The 27,196-nt window shown below is 36.7% G+C and overlaps 1 protein-coding gene and 1 pseudogene across 3 annotated transcripts in view; both read left to right on the forward strand.

Annotated features, from left to right (window-relative positions):
* Nucleotides 1–27,196, forward strand: part of Slc38a6 (solute carrier family 38 member 6) — a 66,818-nt gene that overhangs the window by 30,547 nt on the left and 9,075 nt on the right. The window contains exons 6-10 of one of the 3 annotated variants that reach the window (XM_004837437.4): nucleotides 12,158–12,236; nucleotides 20,898–20,980; nucleotides 21,443–21,501; nucleotides 26,027–26,092; nucleotides 26,329–26,382. In XM_004837437.4, coding sequence (XP_004837494.4) covers nucleotides 12,158–12,236; nucleotides 20,898–20,980; nucleotides 21,443–21,501; nucleotides 26,027–26,092; nucleotides 26,329–26,382 — 341 coding nt within the window. The remainder of the gene's footprint in view (nucleotides 1–12,157; nucleotides 12,237–20,897; nucleotides 20,981–21,442; nucleotides 21,502–26,026; nucleotides 26,093–26,328; nucleotides 26,383–27,196) is intronic. The other 2 variants (XM_021247867.2, XM_087195222.1) reach the window with 2 other exon arrangements.
* LOC101717468 (putative ATP-dependent RNA helicase DDX41 pseudogene) lies at nucleotides 433–2,765 on the forward strand (annotated as a pseudogene).

Genomic DNA, 27,196 nt, shown 5'->3' on the forward strand with positions numbered 1-27,196 from the left:
AGGCCAGCATGAACCACACAGTAAGATCCTTTCTCTAAAAAGCAATGACAAAAAAATTGCCTTTGGTTTCTTGATATACTACAGGTCTAGCTGGGAAACTGAATCCAGACTCCCTGCAAGACATGGATATCTTCAGATACCCTGTGTGTTGACCTCATTACTCTTTCTTGGAAACTTTTTAGCATCACTTGTAGTAATGTTTCTAAATTCAGTTTTAGTTAAACCTTGATTGCAATCTTGTTATAAGTCTGCAACACACTTTTAAAGCTTTGGCTTTCTGTGATTGTGATGGGGGTGGGGTACAGTTTGGAAAACTCTCCAGTTGATTCTAAAATATTTTGTCTCTACTGTTGTCCTCTTAATTCCCCCATCCCCGTGCAGATACTACTTCAGAGGGAATGAATGATCAGGTGTGGACTGACAATGTCCCCTTGTAACTAAGAAATTAAAAATGACCAAGAAGAGGCTGGGCTGGGGTGTAGTTAGCTGTGTGGTAGAGCTTTTGCCAAGCATTCCCGAGCCCTAGATTCAGTCATCAGTATTGCCAAAAAGATAAATAAATCAACACAACCAAGTGGTTTAAAAAATAAATCTGATCAATCCTTGCATATGGCAAAGGATGGAGGAGTCGGAACCTGAAAGAAAGCAGGCTTGCATTGACCAGACAACGGCTACAGAAAGCCGCTCCAAGGCTGAGAAAGAGGACGATGAAGAATATGTACTCTGGGCTGGGGATTTTGCTCAGTGGTTCTGGCGCCTGCCTCGCAGGTGCAAGGTCCCGAGTTCGATCCCCGGTACCAAAAAAAAAAAAAAAGAATATGTGCTCTATGTGCCATTGCGACAGCACCAGCAACTACTGCTCCAGAAGCTGCTGCAGCGAAGACAAAAGGGAGCTGTGGAAGAGGAACAGCAGGACTGCAGCAGCGAACCCTGGGGAGATGACATCCCGCTGGGCCCTCAGTCCAACGTCAGCCTCCTGGATCAGCACCAGCACCTCAAAGAGAAGGCTGAAGTCCACAAGGAGTCTGCAAAGGAGAAACAGTTGAAAGAAGAAAAGATTCTGGAGAGTGTGGCTGAGGGCCGAGCCTTGATGTCAGTGAAGGAGATGCCCAAGGGCATCACATATGACCGAATCAAAACCAGTTGGACTCTGCCCCATTATGTCCTGAACATGTCTGAAGAGCAGTACGAGCACCTATGGAAGAAGTACCACATCTTGGTGGAAGGAGATGGCATCCCACCACCCATCAAGAGCTTCAAGAAAATGAAGTTTCCTGTAGCTATCCTTCAAGGTCTGAAGAAGAAAGGCATCCTGCACCCAACACCCATCTAGATCCAGGGCATCCCCACCATTCTATCTGACCAGGACATGATTGATATTGCCTTTACCGGGTCAGTCAAGACACTTGGGTTCATGCTGCCTGTCATCATGTTCTGCCTGGAACAAGAGAAGCAGTTGCCTTTCTCTAAGCGGGAGGGACCTTGTGGACTCATCACCTGCCCCTCACAGGAATAGGCCTGGCAGACTCATGGCATCCTGGAATATTACTGCCGCCTGCTGCAGGAAGACAGTTCACCCCTCCTGCGCTGTGCTGTCTGCATTGGGGGCATGTCCATCGAAGAGTAGGCACCTCATGGATTTGCTACAAAAGGAGATGGTCAGCCTAGACATCTGTTGCTACCTGGTCTTGGATGAGGCTGACCGCATGATCGACATGGGCTTTGAAAGTAACATCCATACCATCTTCTCCTACTTGAAGAGCCAGTGGCAAACTCTGCTTTTCAGTGCTACCATGCCAAAGAAGATTCAGAACTTTGCCAAGAGTGCTGTAGTAAAACCTGTCACTATCAATGTGGGACGTGCTGGGGCTGCCAGCCTGGATGTCATACAGGAGGTAGAATATGTGAAGGAGGAAGCTAAGATGGTGTACCTGCTTGAGTGCCTACAGAAGACACCTCCACCTGTGCTCATCTTTGCGGAGAAGAAGGCAGACCTAGACACCATCCACGAGTACCTGCTGCTCAAGAGAGTGGAGTCTGTGGCCATCCATGGGGGCAAAGACCAGGAGGAAAGGACCAAGGCCATTGAAGCATTTCGAGAGGGCAACAAAGATGTCCTAGTGGCCACAGATGTTGCCTCCAAGGGCCTGGACTTCCCTACCATACAGGACCTCATCAGTTACAACATGCCTGAGGAAATTGAGAATTATGTGGACCAGATTGGCCATACTGGCCACTCAGGAAACACTGGCATTGCCACCACCTTCATCAACAAGGCTTGCAATGAGTCAGTGCTGATGGACCTCAAGGCCCTACTTTTAGAGGCAAAACAGAAGGTACCACCAGTGTTGCAAGTACTGCACCGCGGGGACGAGTCCATGCTGGATATCGCAGGACAGTGTGGCTGTGCCTTCTGTGGGGGCCTTGGCCATTGGATCACTGACTGTCCCAAACTTGAGGCCATGCAGGCCAAGCAGGCCAGCAACATCAGCCGCAAGGACTACCTGGCCCATGGCTCTATGGACTTCTGAGGCATCTGTTTTCCCTCCTTCCCTCCAAGAGGCTCAGTCCCTGGACTTCTGCCACAGCCAGCCGCCTGGACAAGAAGCCAGCATTCTCAGCCCAGCTGGCCTGAGCTGCTCACTATGCTTCCCAGAATTACTATTTTTCTGCAAACCCCCCTCACCCCAGCTGCCATTAAAGCACAGGCCCCTCTGTCTCACCCCCCAAAAAATAAAAATAAAAAATAAATCTGAGACAAGTAAGCATTATGTTATTTTTTGTCTAATTTCTGTTAAAAGTGATCCCACGAATTTTTTGAGAACTATCTAGAAATAAAAATTACTGTTAATTATAGAGAATTGGCTGAATGTATTCAACACCTAAATCCAAAATATGGAAATCATGCATGTATATGTTGTGACAAGGTGTATAAAGCTGAACAGTCTTCATTTTCCTTTACTGTTGACTAGAGTGCAAAACAAATGTTATTAGTTTAAGGGAAGATACACAGGGAAGGTTGATATGCTCCTTGGAACTTACACAATATTGTACAGTCAAAGGAAGTTTTAATCTGTCTTTGTTATTACACGTAACAGTTTAAAACCATTTAAAGATGACACTTTTAATAAAATTCAACTTAAGAAATCTGAGCTATTTCACATTAAGTATTGTTCAACCAAATTCTATCTTTAATAAATTTCTTGGTTAAAGAAAAAAACTTTAACATTCCATCAATGAATTGTGCTCACTGTTGTTTTAGAATCATAAATATTCATGTTTTAGTTCTTTGAATTTTCATGAAAACCATACATTATCGAATGAGAAGAATGCTTTCTTCGATGCCATGCCAAATCATTTTCTTTTAGCACCCACCATTTCATACCTAGAAGTCAGGAAGATTAGTCTCTTCCTTTAGGAATTTTTACAGTGGCATTGATTCTAAGGTGTGTTTTAGAATAGTTTATCTTATTATAAATGCAAATATGTATTGCTTAACTGCATACTCATAAAGCTTCTGAATATGAATGTATATTTTGTTTTCAGTCCCTTGTTACTGTCTATATAGACACTAAGGCTCATCATATTTTGTTTACATTTAAGTATTACTTAACAATTTATATAAAATTTACAGTTCAAGAATTTGAATCCAAATTTGTGACCTTAGCAACTATGCTCACTCTTTTTTTTTTTTTTTTTTGGTACCGGGGATTGAACTCGGGACCTTGTGCTTGCAAGGCAGGCAGCAGAACCACTCTGGGCTAAATCCCCGGCCCTATGCCCACTCTTAATAATGTCTATGTATAGATTTCATCTTGATCCCTTCCTTGTTCTCTAATCTTGTTTGGACATGATTCTGTGTTAGCACTTGGCCGTTAATAGATTGTAGATTGACGTTATCTCTGAACACACTTGTCTCCCATTTTATTGTAAATTCCTTCAGGGCAAAGATTATGTCTCAATTCTCTTTGTACTCAGGACCTAGGACAATACCTAGGACTTGATAAACCTTTGTTGAATTGAGTGGAGCTAAAATGCTTTGTATGAGCTATTTCCAGGTACTTTTTAATTTTCTGGATATAGTTCTCAAGAAAAGAAAGGAGAATGCTAACACGTCACTAATGGGTTGATAGACTGACATGAAATATAACAAAAGGGACTAGACTAATGCAGTTTTTCCAGAGAGGAGAACTGATTCAAATGGATAGGGGTCTACAGAGAGACTGAATTGGGTTTTTTATCTGAAATACTATCTTTGTTTGGTGCTGCCACAGACTGGGGTCATTTATAATGAACAAACTTATTTGGCTTTGTGGCTGGGAAGTTCAAAATCAAGAGACCACATCTGGCGAGGGCCTTTCTGCTGGGTTATAACATAGTGGAAAGTGTCACTTGGTGAGACAGAGCAAGAGATCAAACACTCAGCCTCAAACCCTTTCCTAATGGGCATAAATACACTCATGAGGGTGGAGTCTTCATGCCCTAACACCTCCCATAAACCCACCTCTCAACACTGTTGCCTTGGGGATTAAATTTCTGACACACAAACTTTGGGAGATACAGTCAAACCATAGAAAACACCTAGTAATTCAGCTTTGTGACAGATGGGATGGTCTACACTCCTCTGAAAGTACTTTCAGAAACATTCACAGCATTCAGACAACATTCAAACAGAACTTGCTGGTCAACTGTCAGAATGTTCTGGAACTTGGATTTGGTGGTGTTTTAATTACCAATTCTCTGAACTCTTAAGTTTGTTAGTTTGCTTATTTTAGAACTTTAAAAACATTGATTTAGAAGCAGTCACAGCAATTTTTAATGTCCCTTAAATTTAAAAGAGCTAGTGATACACATTTAGTCATTAGAATGTCCTCATGTTTTTAGTCACATTAACAGTTTATTCATTGAGAGCCCTCTAATAACTAAAAACATATTTCCAGAGATTTTAAATTTTTTAGCCAGAAATTATAATAGAATTTGTGCAAAAATTATAATAGAATTTGAAGCTTACTCTTATGGGCAGAACACTGGGTTGGATATCAGGTACCTTCAGTTCTTTCTACTCCAGTCTCTGCCAGTGAGCAGGCATGTGTCTTGAGGAACTCCTTTGCTCCCTCTCTTGGCTTTTATTACTTCTTTGTTAAATTATTGAAGATGGGAAACAGAGAGCTTCTTACCCAAAAATTTGAATTCTAATTTGCAACTTTGGGAAGCATGTTGATATTTTAAAACAGGAAAGGTCCATGAGGGGACATTTATATTTTGAGTTAGGTAATCATGTCTTAGTTAAAAGTTTCTCAATCTTTTGGGGATACTATGCCCCTGATGAATCTATGGTGAAAAAATATGGAAGAGACAGGCTTTTGAGAGTATAATGACCATAAGTTGCTTTTGATCAGTATTTGTTACATGGGCCTTTTGGTGAAGGCCCAGTTTATTCCCCATATCTCCATATTTTACATATAAAGTAATTTGCTTATTTATTTATGTCCCTAGTACATAGCAGACCTTCAGTATATTTGTTATAGGAAGAAAGGAATAAGATGAGAAGAGCCAAAAGCTAGCTAGCTAGCTTAATACCCTTTGGGAGGAAAAGGAGAGTTGACTGAGAAGAAAAGACACAACATAAGGATTCTTTCAGAAAGAATCTACCATCTAAACTTTACACACACCCCACCAGGCACAAAGTATTAGTTCCAGGGCAGTAGTGTGAGCTAACAAATTGAAAAATTACGTCTTCGGGGCCAGGGATGTAGCTCAGTGGTTCCACCGCCTGCCTCAAGCACGAGGTCCAGAGTTCGATCCCTGGTACCAAAAAAAAAAAAAAAATTACATCTTCAATTAATCCAAGTTTTATAATGGAAAAAAAAGTACAACTCTAAATCTTTGCATTTGGAAAACAAAACCATAGTAAAATATCACTGATCCTTCATCTCCCAACAGTAATGAAGTGGGGATCTGAAACAAGCTATTGCTAAAGTTAGCCCTTTGTTGTAAAGTAGCATTTTCTGAGAGCCATAGCTTCTGGACAATCAGAAAAGTGGCATCTGGAAGTTTTAATATTTAATGCTGTTATAGGCAAGATAATTCTGGCTTGAATTTGAATTTGGTGAAATAACTAGTAAAAGGATTAAGAACTTTAGTAGTAATAACTGTAGTATAGGTGGTTTCCACATCTTTGTTGCATTATGTGATTCTTCTCCTAAAAGCTAAAGTAAGTTACTAGTCCTACATTCAGTTAAACTCCTGAGATAGCCCATTCACCAGGCTAAAATATCACTAGAAATTAAACAATAAACTCCAGCTCATTTTCTTAGTTAAACCAGAGTAAGTCCTGTTAACTCTTACAAGTACATGATCGAAGTGAGGTTAACGGATGTTATTTCTTTGATATCTTGCCTAACTGAAAACATGAAAAGGTGAGTGGCTCCTAGGTGTAAATTTTTAAGTTCTTATTTGGCTTTTATGAAGTATGAAGAGTCACTACAGGTAGCATTCTTGCTCTCTAATTTTTTAAACCCGCAGTTCCTTAAAGGAAGTTAAAGTTTCTCATTGCTAAACACTGAAAGAAGAACCCTAAACATTAGTAGTCTTACCTCCTGAAATTGCTAGAGTGACTCACATTTTTCTGGTCTGGCACAGAATCCACAAAGTCTATTCTAACAGCCTTGATAAACACTTCAGTTTAGGAATCTAAGCTTTAAAAGAAACCCAACATATCTTACCTCATTTCTCTACTTTGTGGGTTGGGGGTGGGGTGAAGTGCTGAGTTCTCATTGTACTGTCTCTCAGAAAACGGACTGGGCACGCTGTGACATCGCCATCTGCTGGTCAATTGAACTGAAGGCCAGCTTTTTTGAACCTGAGCTGTCTCGTCACGAGATTCTGGAAAGCACTGCATTAGAAGTACAGGAAATCTGTGGAGAATCCTTTTTAACAAGTACTTCCTTTGACAAAATCTAATAACATATCACTTTAAACAGGTTTCCAAAATAATGTATTTCTTAGTAATTTCTATTTAAGTTTAACTATAAGATTTTCAGAATAGTAGATATTCTGGTCACTTTGTATTTAAATTTAAGGTCTTAATAAATGGTAAAGACACTTTTTAGTGTTGTGAAGGAACATTTTCCACTATATAGTTTGATTTCCATTTATGCATAAATTAGTAAAATGACATTTTTTCAGAACTTTTTCAAAAGCCTTTTTTTAAAAAGAGACTATATACTATTTAATTGGGGATAGAATTTCAGTGGCATTTAGGCATTTAGTGGAAACACAAGGTTAATAAGACATGTTGAATAAACCAGTTATCCATGACTAAAAACAAGATTGAAGTAAAATTGAATCTTATAAATGGAAAGGCAAACTTATGATTTCCCACCATAGTGCATCTGTTTGTTTGGGACTGACTGACTAATCCTTTAAGCAGTTGCTGAACTTCCCCCAAGTGCTGAAAACCTAACGCTGTTTTTAAATAGCTGTAAGTAATCCTATCTTCATACATGTTTTTTAGGGCTGGAGATTTAGCTCAGAGGCACCGGGCCTGCCTCACAAGCGCAAGGTCCTGAGTTCGATTCCCCGGTACCACCAAAAAAAAAAAAATTTGGAGCATACATGTTTTTTTTTTTTCCAGTACCGGGGATTGAACTCAGGACCTCTCACTTGTAAGGCAGGCAGCAGCACCACTAAGCTAAATCCCCAGCCCTATACATGTTTTTTAAGTGTCTAACAAAATGGATAATTTTTGTGAACTAATGATTTCTTCAGCCCAAACTAAATTTTTTCTTTTTTAAGGTTGTATACTTAACTGATGGCATTTTTTTTTTTTTTTTTTTTTTTTTGGCATCAGGGATCGAACTCGGGACCTTGTGCTTGCAAGGCAGGCGCTGGAACCACTGGGCTAAATCCCTGGCCCCAACTAATGGCAAATTAAGAGGCATTTCAAAGTGCTGGAGAAAAAATAGAGTGCAGACTTTAGAGTAGAGGGATTGATTTTTGTTTAATTTTTAGATTTCAGTATAGTGTTCCATCTCAAATATGTGAAAATAGGAAAGTTTCTTTTCAGAACTATAATCACTGTTGTAAATGCAGCCAAATAGTAGTAGATGCAATAAAGTGTTATCATGAAACTGAATTTTGAACTAATCACTTCAGCTCAACTTCAAAGTGGAAATGGAACACATTGAAAATACTTCTCAAGGTGAAGTGAAAATTACATTGTTGTTACAGCTTCTGGCTAATGTTTTTTGTTACAGATTCTTTATTTTATTTGAACTCAACTGTTAAACTCAGCAAGCAGAAGCAGTTTGTTGCTTAAATGATGAAAAGATACAAAAGAATAATTCTAGAGAGTCACTCTTTTGATAGAGCTTTCTTACTTTTCTTTGCTTTGGTTGATTGCTTCTTCACTTTGTTGCCACACTTGCTCTTACTCTACCGATAATAGAGCAAATTTCTCAAGCCTGGATGGCTGTTTCTGCCACGACTAGCTTAGCCAAATTGCTTCTTTGTGCTTCCATTTCTTCATCTGTGAAATGTATAATATCTCCTTCTCAGATTTGGGTGAAAATTAAATGAAATAATTTCCATCTCACAATAGCAGCAAGGATATAATAGGCACTCAAACCCAAAGGGACCAGCTGTTTTCATGGTCCTTCCAGAGCTCCTTCCCTTTTCTCTGTCATCTCTCCCTTCAGCCTCTCTGTTTAACCCCATGGTTAAGTCAACCAGTATTAATACCTCACTACTTGCTGTTGCCTAATCAAACTTTACCCTATTTCAGTCCTTTGTTAATAAAACAGTTGCTTCTCCACATGGTTTTTTTTTTTTTTTTTTCCACATGGTTTTTAGAGAATGCTTTCAATTTCTGTGTTTTGGCTAGGTTGACAGATTTTTTTTTTTTTATTGTTTCATTCCCAGGACAGTGGCTATGAAATAACTTCAGTTATTTTTAAAATGAAAGAGAAAAGAATACCTATTTAATTGATGTGGTGAAACTAAATGATTTGTAATGGCTGAATTACTGTCATCAAAATATATCTTTTAGCACTAATATTGGCTTTAGTGGTAAGAAGCCAGAGCTACTTAACTATAATCATGGCTCTTATGGATGGCCCTGTTACAGCTATTAATTTAGAGTACAGCGTGGTGTGTCTTGTATTAAGAATATACTATAGGGCCGGGGATTTAGCTCAGTGGTTTCGCTGCCTGCTGTGCAAGCCCAAGGACCCAAGTTCAATCCCCAGTACCAAAAAAAAAAAAGAGAGAGTCTATACTATATATTGATGTCAGCAAAAATCATTTACAAATTCTTGCTTATGACCTATCTCTAAGATTACTCTTTAAACATTTCCTTATGCCATTGATAGAAGACAGGAGACAAAAGATGTGGCAAATAGCTATTGGACCTAGTGAACCTTTTGGTAAAAACAATGGATATATGAGCTCTTCTATTGATATTCTATCTTTAAAACTTTTCTAATTTATTGAATGAATTATTCTTTTATATGAATGTAATTAAGATGTATTTACTAACCTAATCTAAATTTGGTAATCTTTTTTCTTTCTTCTCTGTATTACATATAATATGTTGTGCTAAGGTGCTAGTCTTTGCCTGAAAAGTTTATTTGTGGTTAAGAAAAATAATTTCAACAGTGAGTAGGATGGCGCCTTTCTTTGTTTTACTTGCTTAATCAGTGGGGATTTTTCCCCTATGGTAAGCTCTGCGGTTTTGTAGCTCTTAACACATACACTAGCATTCTCTTACAAAGAAGCAGTGTTTTGCATGTTTTATTATATTCATGGCTTGTATGGTGAGGTCTTTTTTTGAGAGAGAAACATATGTTTGGTGAGTTCATATTTCTTAAAATATACATGATTCTTTAGACTGGAATCTAATGAAATAGGACTCTCATTTGAAAACCAAAGAGTTAAGGCTACAACAGAGGATAAAAGTGATCAAATGATTAGCCAGGGGCTAATAGAAATTCTGGAAAGAATGACAGATTGTATATTAGAAAGAAATATGATCTCAAACTCATTGATGCTTTTTACAATGAAAGATCCAAAAGAAATAATAGAAAATTACTGAAAGAGATGAATGTCTGAAACTTTAGAAATGCATGTGGTGTTGGATTAATCCAAGCAAGAAAGACTGATGGACAGATAATAAATTACATTGTGTTGGAAGTCTGTGTTCCTTGTTTTGAAGGTTGTTTTTTGGGGTTTTTTTGTTTTGGTCTTTTTCCTCCCTTTCTCAAGATATATTTAAGTAGTTCTAGGCCAGTTTCAAAAAATTCAGCTCATGATTTTTATTATTGCACCATATGTACATCATTCTTTGGAACAGATAAAATATTATGAAGACTCCAAGTCCAGAGTGGAGGAGGTTAATGTAAACCTTCCTTCTGTTCTATGCCAAACTGATGACATTTTATCTTATGAGAATTTGGGCAATATAGAGTACATTTTCACAACCAATCAGTTTAATACCCTATAACTAAAAGACTTTGCAGAAAGATCTCAGTGGGTTTTTAGTCAGCAACCATATTTCTTCTGGGGAAAAATAGTCATGAACTGAAAAATGTACATTTTCATTAAGAGAAGTAGTTTTTAACTGTACTAAATTTTACTTTGCCATAGATACATGTTATTTTTTTTTAAAGTTCAAGAGAATATGTACAGTATGTGCATGTTTGTGTGTGATAGTCCATTGTCATACAAATTTACACATAAACTAATGTATGTTCATTTTTTCTCCAGAGTTAAAAAGTGTTGTGTCTTGTAGCAATCATGTATAATCACACTGTAGTTGTGAAGTTCAACTACTTTTCAATTGGTTAATAGAGAATTATACATTTCTCTTAAACTTTTGAGCCTTTTCATCAAATTTCCCCTAGATTTTTATCATTCAGACTTGGCATTTTCTTATGCTCTTAGTTTTTATAGATCTGAGGAGAAAGTGAGCAGTTTCTCGAAATATAAATAATAAAATGAATGTGCACACAGAGCATACTCTTTATTCTTGTTGGACATTTTCTTGTTGGCTTTTTTTAAAATACTAAATCTTTGGAGGAGAGATTCTTGTTCTGTTAAACTGAGGTTCTGACCCCAAATCTCATATAGCTTACACTCAAGTATTTACATATAAATTCTGCTACCATATTAATGATGGAAGCTTTATAGGATTTATGTTTTTATAGCTATATCCGAAATATTGAATCATTATTAAAGTACTATAAAAGCTAGGTTAGTTCTTAGATCTGTCAGATAAAATGTGAGAAATAATGCTAGCTTCAGGTTCTGATTCGTCTGATACAGACGAACTCTCAAAACAATAGAATAAAAGTGAGAAGTTCTGTCTCTTCAGTACGCTAATGGTTTCTAGTGAATCTAATGTTTTAGAGGGTGACTTTAAAGTAATTTATTATTCTGTTTTTACTATATGATGACATGTGTTTATAATATGGTGTGGGTAGCAGAGAAAGTGAGAAAGAAGAAATGAAATTCTGGGATGGGTGTTTCTTCCTAGTAAGAAAGGAGAAATAATCAAAGTTATTAGCCATACTTGTTAAACTTCTGTTTCTGTGTCACTTATTCCCTTGGCCAGGGGAAATAACATGTAAGAATTTTTGTAAAACTTCAAAAAATTTTTCATTTGTAAATGGACCTACAATCGAGGCCCTTTGTCCTTCTTAAATTGTTTGCTTTGGACTTGAAAGGTACACACTGTGTACCCATTATTCTTCTCTACAAAGTTGCTCATCTCCATTCCTGGTATATATCTCTATGGGACAGTACATATGAGCTGGTCTTCCATATGTTGTCCCAGCTCTAATGGACATCTGTGTCCCTGGATATATTACATCCTGCCTTCATTTCCCCTCCACCAAGACACACATGCATACCTACATGCACACAGACAAACTGGGGAGGGGATCGCACCCAGGGAGTACTGAGGTACAGACCCAGCCCTTTTTAAAATTTGTTTTAAGACAGGCTCTAAGTTGCTCAAACTGACCTCGAACTTTCTATCCTCCTGCCTCAGCTTCCTGAGTAGCTGAGATTACAGGTGTGAGCCCACATGCCCAGCAGATTATTTGGTAAATGATTGAAAATTATAGAATTCTAACAGAAATTGTTATTCTTCTTGCAGCTATGTCATCTTATCTTTTAATTATTAAAACAGAGCTTCCTGCTGCTATTTCAGAATTTTTAACTGAAGACTACAGTGGGTAAGAAAAAATATTTCACATTGTATCCATTTATTCATCCAATAAAGATTTGTTAAATTCTACTGGCAAGTGAAATAAATGTGGTCCTTTTCCTCACAACGTTTACAAATTAAATGTGAAGGAGAAAAGCTTTTCTAGAGAAAAAAACGCCCTGCAGAAGCCTGTTCACCGTGTGCTGTGTTCAGAACGCTGTACTGTGGCCACCTGAAGCCCCGAAGCACAGCTGGCCCCCGGCCACCTCCCAGGGCTTGAGAGTGCTAGAGGAGATCTCCAAGGTCCGCGATGTGGGTGGGGCTGGGGCAGGCTGAAAGTATTGAGGGTGCTTACACAGAAGAGGAGAGTGAATGATTCTGCCGTCCCGTCCCTCCTCCGCAAATCATAGTGATAAAGAATGTGGCAGTAACAACCACACCTGTGTAAGGTTCATATTATACAGCACGACAAAAAAATTTTTTATACAGACTTGTTTCATTTCCTATTGTATAACACTTTTAAAAACAATCCCAAATCACAGTGTACTTTCTTTCTCTTTTATATAAAAGATTCTCAGTTCTACAGACTATATTAACTCACTTCTTTTCATGAAAACACATTCTGACTTTTTTTCTCTGACTATAACAAGGAGGTTTTTAGAAAAATTAACTTGAAAAGATGAGATAAATCCCTTTTTTTGGTACTGGGGATCAAACTTAGGTCCTTGCACTTGCAAGGCAGGCGGCAGAACCACTGAGCTAAATCCCCAGCCCAAATCCTTTTAATTGTCAGGTTATTTCATATAGTTTTCAAACCACAACACAAAGCGTAACAGACTTTTAGATTTGAATATTTGGTTGTTTTGCCTCAATAATTGAACTTGTTCTGGAATGCAGGGAAGGTTTTCAGAATTGTACCTTTAATTATTTGACTTCCATGGAAGAATTCTATTGAGACAAATGCAGATACTTATTTGTAAGAACAGTGTAATTCAGATCTGAACAGGGAACATCCAGAACTTGTGGTCAGAAAAGGAGGCAGAGACTCTTAATGACTTCTTACCAGAAGGGCTCGTGTCTTTTTATAGTACTTTTTAGTTCATGAAGTTTCCACATTTATTATTATATCTGATGCTCTCAACCACGTTGACTTATCTTCAGCTTTATCTAGTTACATTTTTATGTTACGCTTTTAGTTTGATAACTGATTGCTGTAAGAATTAGCTATATGAAATTTACTTTTGTATTTGCTGTAAAAATATGGAGGACAATTTCTGTTACTCTGATTATATGCAAGAATTTCTAATATAGGTCTAAAAACTCAAGGCAATATGAGGTGGAACTTTTATGATACACCTATATTTTTTATAGAATAAACTTACATTTTTAAATCTATGGCTGTTAAAAGTTGGAAGCTCTATGTTAACATTTAATGATCTTGTCAGGGGGATATGATTGACACAATTAAGTTGTCTTGCATTTGAGTTACATAATTGATATGGGATGTGAGTAAGATCCTAATTCAGAACATATGATACTCTTGTTCCATTCCATTCGAGAATGAAATTAAAACAACTTATAAATAAATCTGGTTTTCATTAAAAATGGAAAAAACATCTGCATGCCAAAGCATTTGCAATGCAGCTAAGGATTTATACTCTATATTTCATACTTGGAACATTTTTATCATATGGGATTAAATCCACAGATCAAACAAGTTTTCTAGGAAGTATAAAACTTTTTACTCTTAATTCTTTTGGCTTAGGAGAATGTACCTTTAGATCACAGTAGGAAAACAGGACTCCTGTTAGATAATTCTTTTTCCCCTCTTAAGAAAAATTTTAAGGTTAGTACTTTTCTAAGCTCTTGTTTTTTAAAATGAGTTTATTTAACAGTACTTTTCGAGATTTCTTTTTACTAGTTTGTATTTTTCAGGCTGAGAATCTATTTTGTAAGTTTAATCACTTCTGTTCTCTGGAAAATAACCATTGCCAAACACAATTTAGTTGGCTGGCCAGGGATTTAGCTCAGTGGTTCTGCCTCCTGCCTTGCAAGTGCAAGGACCTGAGTTCAATCTCCAGTACCAAAAAAAAAAAAAAAAGCCCAACAATTCAGTTGGCTGTAATATACACATAAAATCTAAACTAACTTTACCATACATTACTGTGTTGGCCTTTATTACTAATGAATGAATGGTAAAGAAAAGTATGTTATCTTTAACTGGCTTTATTAACGTAAATTAGTAAGGATAATAAATTACTAATAGCCAAATCAGAGACAGAAATTTTATTTTACAAGAAAATCCTTTATATTAAGAATGTAAAGTTCAGTCCTATAAAGAAGAGTATGACCTTGAAATAAATGAGGCAGTATCTAAAACATACTGTAAATTCAGAGTGACTATGAAAGTAAGAGAATATTTCCATTGCTACTGTCAGGATCATCATTGTGATTGCTTATTTTACAGATGTGTAAAAAAGCTCTAAGCTCTCTTCCAACTCTTAACATTCCATAACTCTGTGTTCTGAGTTACTTTTGGGAGGAGATAAAGGTATATTCAGATATCCACAGTTCAGTGCTTTAGTCAGTCATATGACTCTAATGGACATACATGAATTGTGATCCAAAGTAGCGTAAAGTAACTAGGTTTCTAAAAGTGTTCCTTTAATCATATGCAAGAGAAAAGAGTCCTGGTCCTGGGGATTAACACATTCCCTTTTGTACAACTTTAAAGAGTCAAGTTGGTTTATAATTATTTTATGATGGTAGCAATACAATCTGAAATACAACCTCTTAACAGATATTTAAATATACAGTGCAGTATTGTTACCTAGCAGGGACAGCAGAACTAACAGATGGAATCTGCTTTCATGCTCCCTTGGGCCTTTTTTTCTCCTGGCACTGCAACTGTCTGAGTCTCATATTGGGTCTCAGAAGGAAAGTCATTTCAGATATGGAGCTCTGGGCTTTCTGCCAGCTTCAAAAATGTAGTTGCCAGGTGTTCCTTGTGAGAGATATTCCAATGTTCCAACTTCTTTCTTATTCAAGAGTGATGAGCACATAGACATGCTGAGTATTATTTGTATTTTTAGTATGTGTACTCTCTTAGTACTCTCCGCATACCAGGAATTGAGGGATATGTACAGATGTGGAGAGCACAGCTTTAGGCTCTGAGAGCCATAACCCTGATGTGTAAGTTATAGTTTCTGGCACATGCATTTCTGAAGGACATGAATTAAGGTTAAGGAAAGGAAAAGTGTGACCACGGTGCTATTTTTGCTTCTCTTGTTTTCTTTTCTTTTTCTTTTTTTGGTATTGGGGATCGAACTCGGGACCTTGCGCTTTTGAGGCAGGCGGCAGAGCCACGGAGCTAAATCCCCAGCCCCCTTGTCTTGTTTTCTTAAGGAAGTAGTTGGCACCCAACAGTAATTATTGGAGTACATTGGAGAGAACTTCTCACTTCTCAACACATTGTAGAAGATGTGTACTGAATTGTAAGGTCCATGTTAGAAGCCAGGGGTTGAAGACAGGGGTTGAACCCCATGTCGAGGAAACCCCTTTCTTAGGAGACACTGGCTACCTGTTGAGAGAAAAAATGGCTGCTTTATTACTAGGTGGAATACTGATTCATCTACCAAATGATTTGAAAAAGTAATCCCTGTTGGTCTTTGATGCTCCCGGCTTCCATTTAAGCATAGATTTTATTGTATTACTGTGGTACGTGCATACATACACACATACATACTTTAGTGTAAAAGTTTGACCACTGGAAAATTTCAAAAAAAGAAAGCAAAGACAAATTATCCATATCTGCATATCATCTCTAACCTAATCTTTGTTGTTCTTTTTTTTTTTTTTTTTCTTTTGGTACCGGGGATTGAACTCAGGTCCTTGCATTTGCGTAGCAGGTGGCAGAATCTTCTTCTGTTTTCTTTGAACTTTTCCAAACTTTTGAAAACATAGTTAATAATCATATATTTTGCGCCACCTGCTGCACAAGCGCAAGGACGCAAGTTCAATCCCCAGTACCAAAAGAAAAAAAAAAATCATATATTTTGTATTTATGTCATTAGCATTTTCCATTTTATTTTATTAAAAAACTATATAACATTCCATTGAATATGCTGTTATTGACCTAAATATTTTCTACTGTTGGGTATATAATTTTCTGTTCAGCTTCTTACTGTTATAAGTGTTATATGCAGATAGAGTTTTTTCTATTTTAGATAATTTTCTTAGATTACCAGTACATTTTTATTGCTCTTGCTACATATTGTTATTGTTTTTCCAGAAGAGAGTACTGATTGACAAGATCACTAAAAAGTATGCTGGCCCAATTATGCAACATCCTTGAATATTATTTTTTAATCATTTTACTAAGTTAATTTCAACAATCTCATTATATCTTTAGCACCAGTGATTGGATTTTTCTTCATGTATATTTACTGGTTGTATATCTTTTATGAATTACTTGTCCTTTACATACAAATCTGTTGAGGTCTTCAGGAGTTAACAAATTTCTACACATGTATTTCATATTGAAAAATGATATATATATATACATGTATGTACAAACGAGAAAATGAAAATTGCTTATATTTCTGCCACATAGAAGTATCCACTTTTGGTATTTTAAGAACTTTGTATCCTTCTAACTTTAAAAAAAATGTACATCCATGTTTTGTTTTGTACTAGGGATTAAATCCAGGGCCTTGCATATGCTAGGCAAGTGCTCTATCACTGAGCTATATCCCAGTGTCCCCCTTTCCCCCCTTTTTTTTTTTTTGGTACCGGGGATCGAACTCGGGTCCTTGGGCTTGCCAGGCAGGCAGTGGAACCACTGAGCTAAATCCCCGGCCCTTTTGCTCTTCCCACCCCCCCACATTTTTTTCTTGAAATGGAAACTTGCTAAATTGCCCAGGCTGACCTTGAACTAGCACTCCTCCTGCCTCAGCCTTCTGAGTAGCTGGGATTACAGGCATGTGCCACCACACCTGCTGATTGTTTTGCTTTTCATATTATTTAAAAGAGCAAATACATAATCACACTGCCAACTTTCTTTTTTTTTCACTCAGTATTCTAATGTATTTACATGAAAATTTAATATTTTTAAAACTAGTAATTCATGCCCTTTTCCCTTTCCTGAAAATTTGGGAAAAATATAGAAAAACTGTAAAGAAGAAAACTGTCCATTATTTGCTATTTCTACTTCTTTGTCTAAGAAATGTCTGTTCATTTCAGATGCCCATTTTCGGATTGGGTCTCTAAATTTGGGAGGTCTGATCTTTTTAAGTTCTTTATGGATTCGAGATAGTAGGCCTTTGTCTGAGGAACAGCAGGTGAAGATTTTTTCCCACATCGTGGGTTGTCTCTTCACGCTGCTCATGGTTTCTCTTGCTGTACAGAAGCTTTTTAATAAGAAATCCCACTTGTTGATTGTTTGTGCTAGTTCATGGGCAACTGAGGTTTTGTTCATAAAATCTTTTCCTACACCAATGTCTTCTAGAGTTCTACCTAAACTATATTCCAGGCAATTCAGCGTTTCTATTTTAATATTTAGATCTTTAATCCATTTCGATTTTAGTTTAGTGCATGGTGAGAGATATAGGTCTAGTTTTCATCTTTGGCAAGTTGAAATCCAGTTTTTCCAGCACCATTTTTTAAAGAGGCTATCTTTCCTTCAGTGAGGATGTTTGGCTTCTTTTTTGAAGATGAGATGGCTGAGTGTGTCTGGAGTTGTTTCTGCATCTTCTAATCTGTTCTGCTGGTCCTCAGGTCTGTTTCTTTGCCAGTACCATGCTGTTTTTATCACAGTAGCTTTGTAGTATAGTTTCAAGTTGGGGGTTGTGATACCCCCTGCCATGTCTCTGTTACCTAGAATTGCTTTTGGTATTCTGGGTCTCTTCTTGTTCCAAATGAATTTTTGGATTGTTTTCTCAAGGTCCATGAAGTATGCTGCTGGGATTTCAATGGGGATTGGATTGAATCTATATAGCAGTTTTGGAAGTATGGCCATTTTCACTATATTGATCCTTCTTACCCAGGAGCAGGGGATGTCTTTCCATTTTCTGATATCATCTTCAATCTCTCTTTTCAGAGTGCTATAGTTTTCAGAGAAGAGGTCTTTGATTTCTTTTGTTAGGTTGATTCCTAGGTATTTCAGTTTTTTGGATGCTATTGTGAAAGGAATTGTTTGCCCTATTTCTGTCTCAGTGAGTCTTTTGTTTGTGTAGAGGAAAGCTATTGATTTTTGTGTGTTGACCTTGTATCCAGCTACTCTACTGAATTTTGTTATTAAGTCTAGAAGACTTTTGGCGGAGTTCTTGGGGTCTTCTATATAGAGTATCATGTCATTTGCAAATAAAGACAATTTGACTTCTTCATTTCCTATCTTTATTCTTTTTATTTCTTTCTTTTGTCTTATTGCTGTGGCTAATGTTTCCCAAACTATATTGAACAAGAGTGGTGATAGTGGACATCCTTGTCTTGTTCCTGATTTTAGTGTGAAGGATTTCAGTTTTTGACCATTTAGTATGATACTGGCTGTTGGTTTTTCATAGATGGCTTTTATCAGATTGAGGTAGAGACCATCTATTCCAATTTTTTGCAGGGTTTTTGTCATAAATGCATGTTGGATTTTGTCAAATGCTTTTTCTGCATCTATGAAGATAACCATATGGTTTTTGTCCTTGGCTGTATTGATATAGTGTATTATATTGATTGTTTTGCATAGGTTGAACCATCCCTGCATCCCTGGGATGAATCCCACTTGATCAGGGTGTATGATCTTCTTGATGATCTTCTGCATTCTGTTTGCCATTATCTTAGTAAGGATTTTTGCATCTATGTTCATTAGTGAGATTGGCCTATAGTTCTCCTTTTTGGTTGGGTCTTTCTCTGCTTTGGGGATCAAGGTGATGCTTGCTTCCAGGAATGAATTTGGGAATATTGCTTCCCTTTCAGTTTCATTGAAGAGTTTAAACAGTAGTGGCAGTAGTTCCTCTCTCAATGTCTTGTAGAATTCAGCAGTGAAGCCATGAGGACCTGGGCTTTTCTTAGTTGATAAGTTTTTAATTACATTTTCAATTTCATTGGTTGATACTGGGTCATTTAGAATTTTTAGGTCTTCTTCGTTCAACTTTGGTAATTCATATGTATCTAGGAATCTGTCCATTCTGTGTTCTCCATCTTATTGGCGTATGGGTTCTTGATGTAGTTATTGATGATCCTCTGGATTTCTGCTGGGTCTGTTGTACTTTCACCCTTTTCATTCCTAATTGCATGGATTTGGGCCTTTTCTTTCCTTTTTTTGATAAGGTTGGCTAAGGATTTGTCAATTTTGTTTGTTCTTTCGAAGAACCAACTCTTGGCTTCATTGATTTTTTGTATTGTTCTCTTAGTCTCCATTGCTTTGATTTCTCCTCTGATCTTTATAATTTCCTCCCTTGTATGAACTTTGGGTTTGTCCTGCTCTTCTCGTTCTAGAAGCTTGAGGTTCAGCATCAGATTGTTTAATTGGGCTTGATCTGTTTTCATAATATGAGTATTCACTGCTATGAATTTCCCTCATAAGACTGCTTTGTGTTCCATAGATTCCGATATGTTGTATTGGCATTGTCATTTAATTGAAGGAACTGTCTGATTTCTTCTTTAATTTCCTCTGTGACCCATTGGTTATTCAGAAGTGTGTTGTTCAATTTCCACGTGTTAATGAAATTTTTCCTGTTTCTTTTGCTATGGATCTCCAATTTCATAGCTCTGTGGTCTGATAATATACAGGGGATAACTTCAGTTCCTTTGCACTTACTTAAACATGTTCTATGAGCGAGTATGTGGTCTATTTTGGAGAATGACCCATGTACAGCTGAAAAGAATGTGTATTCTGATTTTGTGGGGTGGAACACTCTATAAACATCTGTTAAGTTCATTTGTTCAGGAGTTCAATTTTTCACTCAGTATTCTAATGTATTTACATGAAAATTTAATATTTTTAAAACTAGTAATTCATGCCCTTTTCCCTTTCCTGAAAATTTGGGAAAAATATAGAAAACTGTAAAGAAGAACATTATCCATTATTCTACCACCCAGAGGTAATGGCTATCATCAATACATTGTAGTTCTTTTCCATTTTTAATGCATCTATATTTTTCCTAAAGCACACACATGTAGCTATGATGTTTACTGAATATTCATTATATTAGTATTTCAAAACTGCCATGGTATTATATGTTTGTTTTCAGTTCTCACTGTTTTTAGTGTTTTCAATTAAACATCTTTTTACAAAAACTTTTGTTCTTATTATTGATTATTTCCTTATTTCTAACAGTCTCTTACAAACATTAAAAGGCATAGTTGTCTGAAAGGTCTCAATATCTGTTGTCAAATTGCTTTCCATAAAAGTAATTGCATAGTTTGTTTTTCACCACTTTTTGACGCATCTCATCTCTCCTTACCAACATTGACTATTATTTTAAGTAATTATTATTTTGATAGTTGAAAAATAGCATCTGTTTTCATACATTTCCTAAATGTGAATTCATTAAAGAGAATTATGGGATCCCATAAGTACATTTTAACAAAAGGAAGTCGGCATTTCCTTGTGGGTGGTTGTAATGGTTGTAATATGTGCATATGTGAATAAGAACAAACACTGGAGCCCTGTGCCTAAAACAGAACATTTTTCTAATAGGTATTGGTATCTTGATGGACAAACACTGTTAATAATCATTTGTGTTGGCATTGTGTTCCCTCTTGCACTTCTTCCCAAAATAGGTAAGTGTTTGTAGAAAAAGCGCATAACTTATTTAGAAAAAAGAGAAAGAAATATTAAGAGGCTTTTAAAATTTCGCAGGACCACATTTGTAGCAGAAGGGTAGTGCTTGTGAATAAGTTTAAACATGGCCTTAGATTGTTCAGCCTTCAGTCCTGCCTCGTTAGCCTATTACTTGGTTTGCAGTAGTGTTTTGTCTGCCCCACTAAAATAAAATCTTTACAGCATAACATTAAAGAGCAGCCGTTCCTTACAGTGTACCATTAGAGGTAAGCCAGTTCCAATTCTGCTGTACAGAGCTACATAAATGATCTGTGACAGATAGTTGGAATGTTGTTATTCTGAGCCCTAAACCCCAGATACCAAACACTGTAATAGAAAACATGCCCAAGATGTATAGTTTTAGTTGTATGTTAGGATCACTTTCCTTATAAATTGCTTTTTATTTTACTGTTATTTTACAGGCTTTCTTGGCTACACAAGTAGTTTATCATTTTTCTTTATGGTGTTCTTTGCTCTTGTGGTAAGTTTAAAACATAATGCATTGCTTATCTCCTCCCCCAAATTGGACTTGTGTTAATGACCTTTTTCTTCTGTTTTACATTAGGAAAGGTAGCCCATTTTGTTTTGATGTGTAATTTAAAAGCACTGTTATTCACCAAAAATTAACAATTTTGTTCCTGCATTGTGCCCAGTTCTGAAGAGGCTTAGCTAGAACAGCATTTCTAATTCAGCATCTCTTGTGGGTATCCAAAGAGGGGGGCACACCGGTTTTGTTAAAACCCTGGGGTAGAAATCTTTGCTTAGAAATACCAGTTTATTTCTGAACAATATTATGCAAAGAGTCATTTAGGCTGTGGTCTCTAAAGTCAGTTTGATACTAGTCATCTTTGGAAACTTTGTTCTATTAATGGAACCTTAGTTTCTGAGACTTGACCACATCTAGTAAGAATTGGAGAACCTGAATTTTTTCCTGTCTGCTCTAGCTTTGCAGCATGGATGCATTCTCATAAAAGCAGCACTAGGAGCAATTATTTTTGTTCACATGTGGGATATGTTTTTTCTTAAATTAGTTCATTTTTATTACAACAAAATATCAGATGATAAATTTAACTTATTTTGATATCTACAAAATAATATAAAGATAAAAGAGGACTTGAATTTTTGCTTTCCTTTTAGGTCTTGGTACCAGGTATCAAACTCAGGACCTTGCGCTTGCGAGGCAGGCACGGTGCCACTGAGCTAAATCCCCAGCCCCTTCTAAAACAGATCTTAACATCCTAAAGATAGCACTTTTGTTTGAATATTTTTTAAACGTGGGTTTTTTTGCATAGCAGTTTATTACATAGCCAGTGTCTAAATGTGAGAAGAAATAGGATTAACATTTTTAACCTGCCAAGAATATACATACCCAAATAGCCTTTGGACAGGCTTGCTTAAACCCTCCCTCATTATTATGAAATGAATGAGAGAAAAATGTCACATAAGAGAACAAGATATGGCCGGGGATTTAGCTCAGTGGTTTCGCCGCCTGCTGCGCAAGCTCAAGGACCTGAGTTTGATCTCCGGTACCAAAAAAAAAGAACAAGACAGCGCGTCACTAGTTAAGCCGTATTAGCTAAACGTCAAAGCTATCAATCTAGGATGCATTGCATTTCACTTAGGTTTTATCATTTTCTGAGACACAGGAACAAAACAACTTTTAAGTTCCTTAAACCAAGTGGAAGTGGAAGTGACTCCAACTCCACTGTGCATAAATATTTGTAGTATTCTATTGGAAACACTTAAAACTGAAAATACTTAAAAGTGTTTACATTGAATCATTTGCTGAAATTACCAACCTTAACATCATTCCTCTCCTTATTGTCTTACTTGTATCTTGCAAATAATGAATATAAACTTTTTAGGCTTCATGTTTAAGAGAGAAACATGAAACATTTTCATAATAAGTTGATTGTTGAGAAGCTTCTACATGGTTAGAAGTATCCTATATATGCAAATGAATATATGGATATTAGAGAGAATTGTTGTAGGTAATATGCCAAATTTTCCCCTCACAGATAACTGGCAGCCCAAGCATTGCATAGGTAGGAGTAATTTAGTTTTCATAGTCCATAGCATAAAGCAGGTTAAATATATTGATATAATATGTCTGCTGTAGTTTTCACTTCTGTCATGTCAGATATTCTTTAACTCAATACAGATTTCAACTATAGCAGTCATGTGGAAATAATACCTTTATTCTGCAGTTATTGTAATGCTTTACAAACCACCTCAGATTTTTACCTGTGAGAAGTTTAAATTTAGTCTACAGCAGGACAAAGAAAAGTACTCTAGAGTTTTGTTTGATGCTTTTTTGTCGACATATTTATTATAGATTCTCTAAGCGATAGGTTTTGAAATACATAGTGGTTTGGAAAATGAAACATGCATATGTGTTAACACAGATTTATTTGAAGTAGGCCAATTTATTCATTGATTATTTTTGTCAGTATGTGTTTATAAATTGGTATATCATTTGTATTTTTAAGAGTCAGTCTATAAAACTATTATTTTCTTTATTCTTCACAAAATACAAATAAAAACCTGTACTTTATTTGTTCTCCCAGATTTTTTTATTAAAAAAATTAACAAAAAGTTTCCCTCCCGAAAATATCTAAAATTTCATAAATACATGGATTTACTTGGAGGGGGGTAAATTTACCTTTTTTGCTCCATTTTAGAGACAAATGGATTGCCATTCCTTATAGAAGTTTTGTCTTGGATCAGTATTTTAAATAATATTTTAGTAAGTCAGTAATCAAAATAGAGAGCTATTCAAATGGATCTTAGTCAGAAGCTTTTCTTCTGCTGAGATCTATATTAGACATGATAGGATGTGGAAGTCCCACCTGCACACTGAGAGCTGTCATCTTCTGCAGCCACCCCAGATGGACAGAGATGGATGCTTGCACAGGAATTAGCTATAGTAACTGAATTTATATGAATTTAACACTTGGCTGCTCACAGATTTTTCTAATTGATGAAACAAGAATGAATATATTTTGGAGCATTGTTTTGAAATATTTTTATTTGAACGCTTAGAAATAAGAGCTGGTAAAATAAATGAGTGGCTCACATAACAACTTATCAAAATACTTGGTTTAAAAAATAGGTACCTAGAAAAAAAACAAAATAGGTACCTGGTACACAGCAGATGCTCCATAAATGGCTGTGTTGTCTGCCAGACCGTTGGTGTGGTGGGGAATGTGAAAAGCTGAATTTGGAGCAGTGTTAGCAGGGCCGAGAGCCAGACCAGTAATGACCTTGCTCCTTCAGCTTCTCTTTAATCCATCTTCATCTTTTTCTTTTCTTTTTTTTTTTTAAGCATTTCAGAAAAAACACTATGAGATTAGTGCTTCTGATTTTGTTTTTGGTAAATTGATCATTGGAGTTTTTTTTAAAGCAGTATATAATGATTACATCTATTATGGGGAATTAATACAGGTACATAACACATCTTAATCTTTTGTCGTCCCCTTCCCCTCCCATCCTTCCCTGCTCCTTCCTTTGGTCCCCTTCGCATTTTTTACAAAAGCTCTATTTCCATTTTTTTCTTCTTTCTTTTTCCCCATCCCTCCCCCATCTACTGTTCCTCTTCCCATTTGAAAAGGATCTCCCTATTTTCTTTTATTCTGCTTTTTATTTATACTTTGAATTTCTCATATAAGAGAAGCCATGTGGGGCTGGGGATTTAGCTCAGTGGTTTCGTTGCCTGCTGCACAAGCACAAGGACCTGAGTTCGGTCCCCGGTACCCACCCCCCCAAAAAAAGGAAAAGAGAAGCCATGTGATATTTAAGCTTGTGTGTCTGATTTATTTCTCAGTATTATCTCAAGGTGCATTATTTACCTCAGGTTTATCTTTCTTAGTGGCAGAGTGGTTTTATTTATATGAAAACTTACCAGAAATGCCATAGCAGCATGCCCAATATTTTCTTATAACCTCTTTTTTGTGTGTGTGTGTGGTACTGGGGATTGAACTCAGGACCTTGCGCTTGCCAGGCAGACGCGGCGCCACTGAACTACATCCCCGGCCCTCTTTTTTTGCTTGATGAGATTTTGAATTAAAAGTGGCTCTTTAGTTCACTCATTAACTTAGTCCCCATAGTAAATATTTTGCTTAGAGTTGTTTTATTACTGTATAAAATTTTGATTGAATTTTTTAAAATCCAAAACTAGATAAATACCAAATAGGAACAGGAATAGTGTTTACTGATTGGTCTTATACAAAGGTCAAATACTTCTTTTATTCTACCATGCCTTTTTATATGCTGTGATTCAGCCGGAGTAAACATTTACAGAGTAATTATGTGCCTACAAAACTGCCAACAATGGTAATGACACATTACAACTATAGGTCTAAGAACAGGATGGCCTCAGGAGTAAAATCCTGAAACATTTTCATTGATTATTTCTGGGAAACAGCATCCCTCTGGATTTCTTTTAATTTTTTAAAATTTATTTTTACTGTTTGGAATTCCTGAGCTACATGTTCTTGCTCTAGCCAGCTTTCTCCACATTCGCCAAAAATACCAGAAACCTGAAAAAGGAGGGGGAAGTACTTACTCATCAGAAATCCCTGAGGCCCCCTTTTACCTAGTCTCTACTTATTTCTGCCTGAAGCCTTTCCCAAAACTGCCATTAATATTTCTCTTTCTGCTGCTGATACAAATAATCATTTTGTACCATTGTCACTAAAAACATCTCTTTCGAGTTGCAGTTTTAAAAAAATACCTTGATGCTGTTAGAGTTGTGAAAGTGGACAGGAGAGTATGCTCAGTCTTCAAGGGGGAAGATCCCAACTAAAGGGATGTAAAGCACCCCACATTTTGTCCTCCTACTGCAGGCCACTACCGCATTCTAACCAGGAATAGATTAGCCAATAATCTGCTAACCTCTTATTTAGAATGGTAATAGATTTATTAAAACAATGCTAACCCATTTGAAATCATTTTCTTATGAATTTTATTAGAAATAATCTGAGTGCTGATTGTATTTATTCTTACAGATAATAATTAAAAAATGGTCCATCCCCTGTCCTCTGACATTAAATTATGTAGAGGAATTCTTTCAGGTAATAGTTTGTATTTTTTACTTTTAATCTAAAAAGGAAAAAAAGGCAAATGAATAGTTTTTTCCTAATTGATGAGAAAGTAAAAGTAATTGCTTTATTGCATTTTGGAATTTTGTTTGAAAATAATATAACCTGATTTGAAAGCCTAGTAATAATTAATTCAACATTTTTGTTGCTGTGTTCTGACTCTTAATAGCTATTGGTTTCTCTTTTTCCCCCTCAATACTCTTAAACAGATTTCAAATGCTACAGATGATTGTAAACCAAAGCTCTTTCATTTCTCCAAAGAGGTGTGTAAGTTATTAACAGATACTTTTGGTTGATTTTTCACATTTCAAGTTTTAAGAGATTTGTGTAATAGGGTCTCTTAGGTCTTTGTACCTGTAACTAATTAATTTTCATGAAAGTGCTAAGTATAGGATTGCCTACCAGAAGAATAATATTATTTAACACAGGGTGGCCCATTATTAACAGCCACTTTTTTTTTTTGGCATGCCTTTAAATAGAGCCTGTTTTAAATGGGTCTCTGCCTAAAAGAACAGATTTACCGAATGTCTGGTCTAGCCAATAAGGTCTTCTGTGGATACAGACTTCCTGTTGCCCTCTGGACTTGTAAAGCTAAATAGCCAATTACATCAATAACTCTTACCCTGTGTGTAGAACTTCGGTCTGCAGCTAAACCACTTGAACATTGGACCAGTGACTGAGTACTGCCAAAGTCTGCTCTGACCAGTATTCTGGAGTTGGAATTCAAGATGCACGGAGTAGAGACTAGCAAACCAAGTCTCCTTGCCTTCCCTAAGAACCTTAAGATACTGGAAATGCCCACAGGTGCTCTTGTTTTTTTGGTACCAGGGATCGAACTCATCAGGACCTTGTGCTTGCGAGCACAGCACGCAGCAGCACCACTGTGCTAAATCCCGGGCCCCCACAGGAGCTCTTGAGCTCCAGCAGAGGCACCTGGACAGGAACCATGATCTGGGTGGCTCTGGTTTCACCTCTTGTAGGAGAGCGCAGAAAGTCTTCCCTGTTTCTGCAAATTTCTTCCTCTATACTTTCTACTTTTACTGACGTGCCATTTTGTAGGTCCCAGATGCTAGAATC

The sequence above is a fragment of the Heterocephalus glaber genome, unplaced genomic scaffold (genome assembly GCF_053883595.1).
Source record: "Heterocephalus glaber isolate CG9 unplaced genomic scaffold, H.glaber_assembly_v1.0 deba00001608, whole genome shotgun sequence".
Taxonomy (NCBI): domain Eukaryota; kingdom Metazoa; phylum Chordata; class Mammalia; order Rodentia; family Bathyergidae; genus Heterocephalus; species Heterocephalus glaber.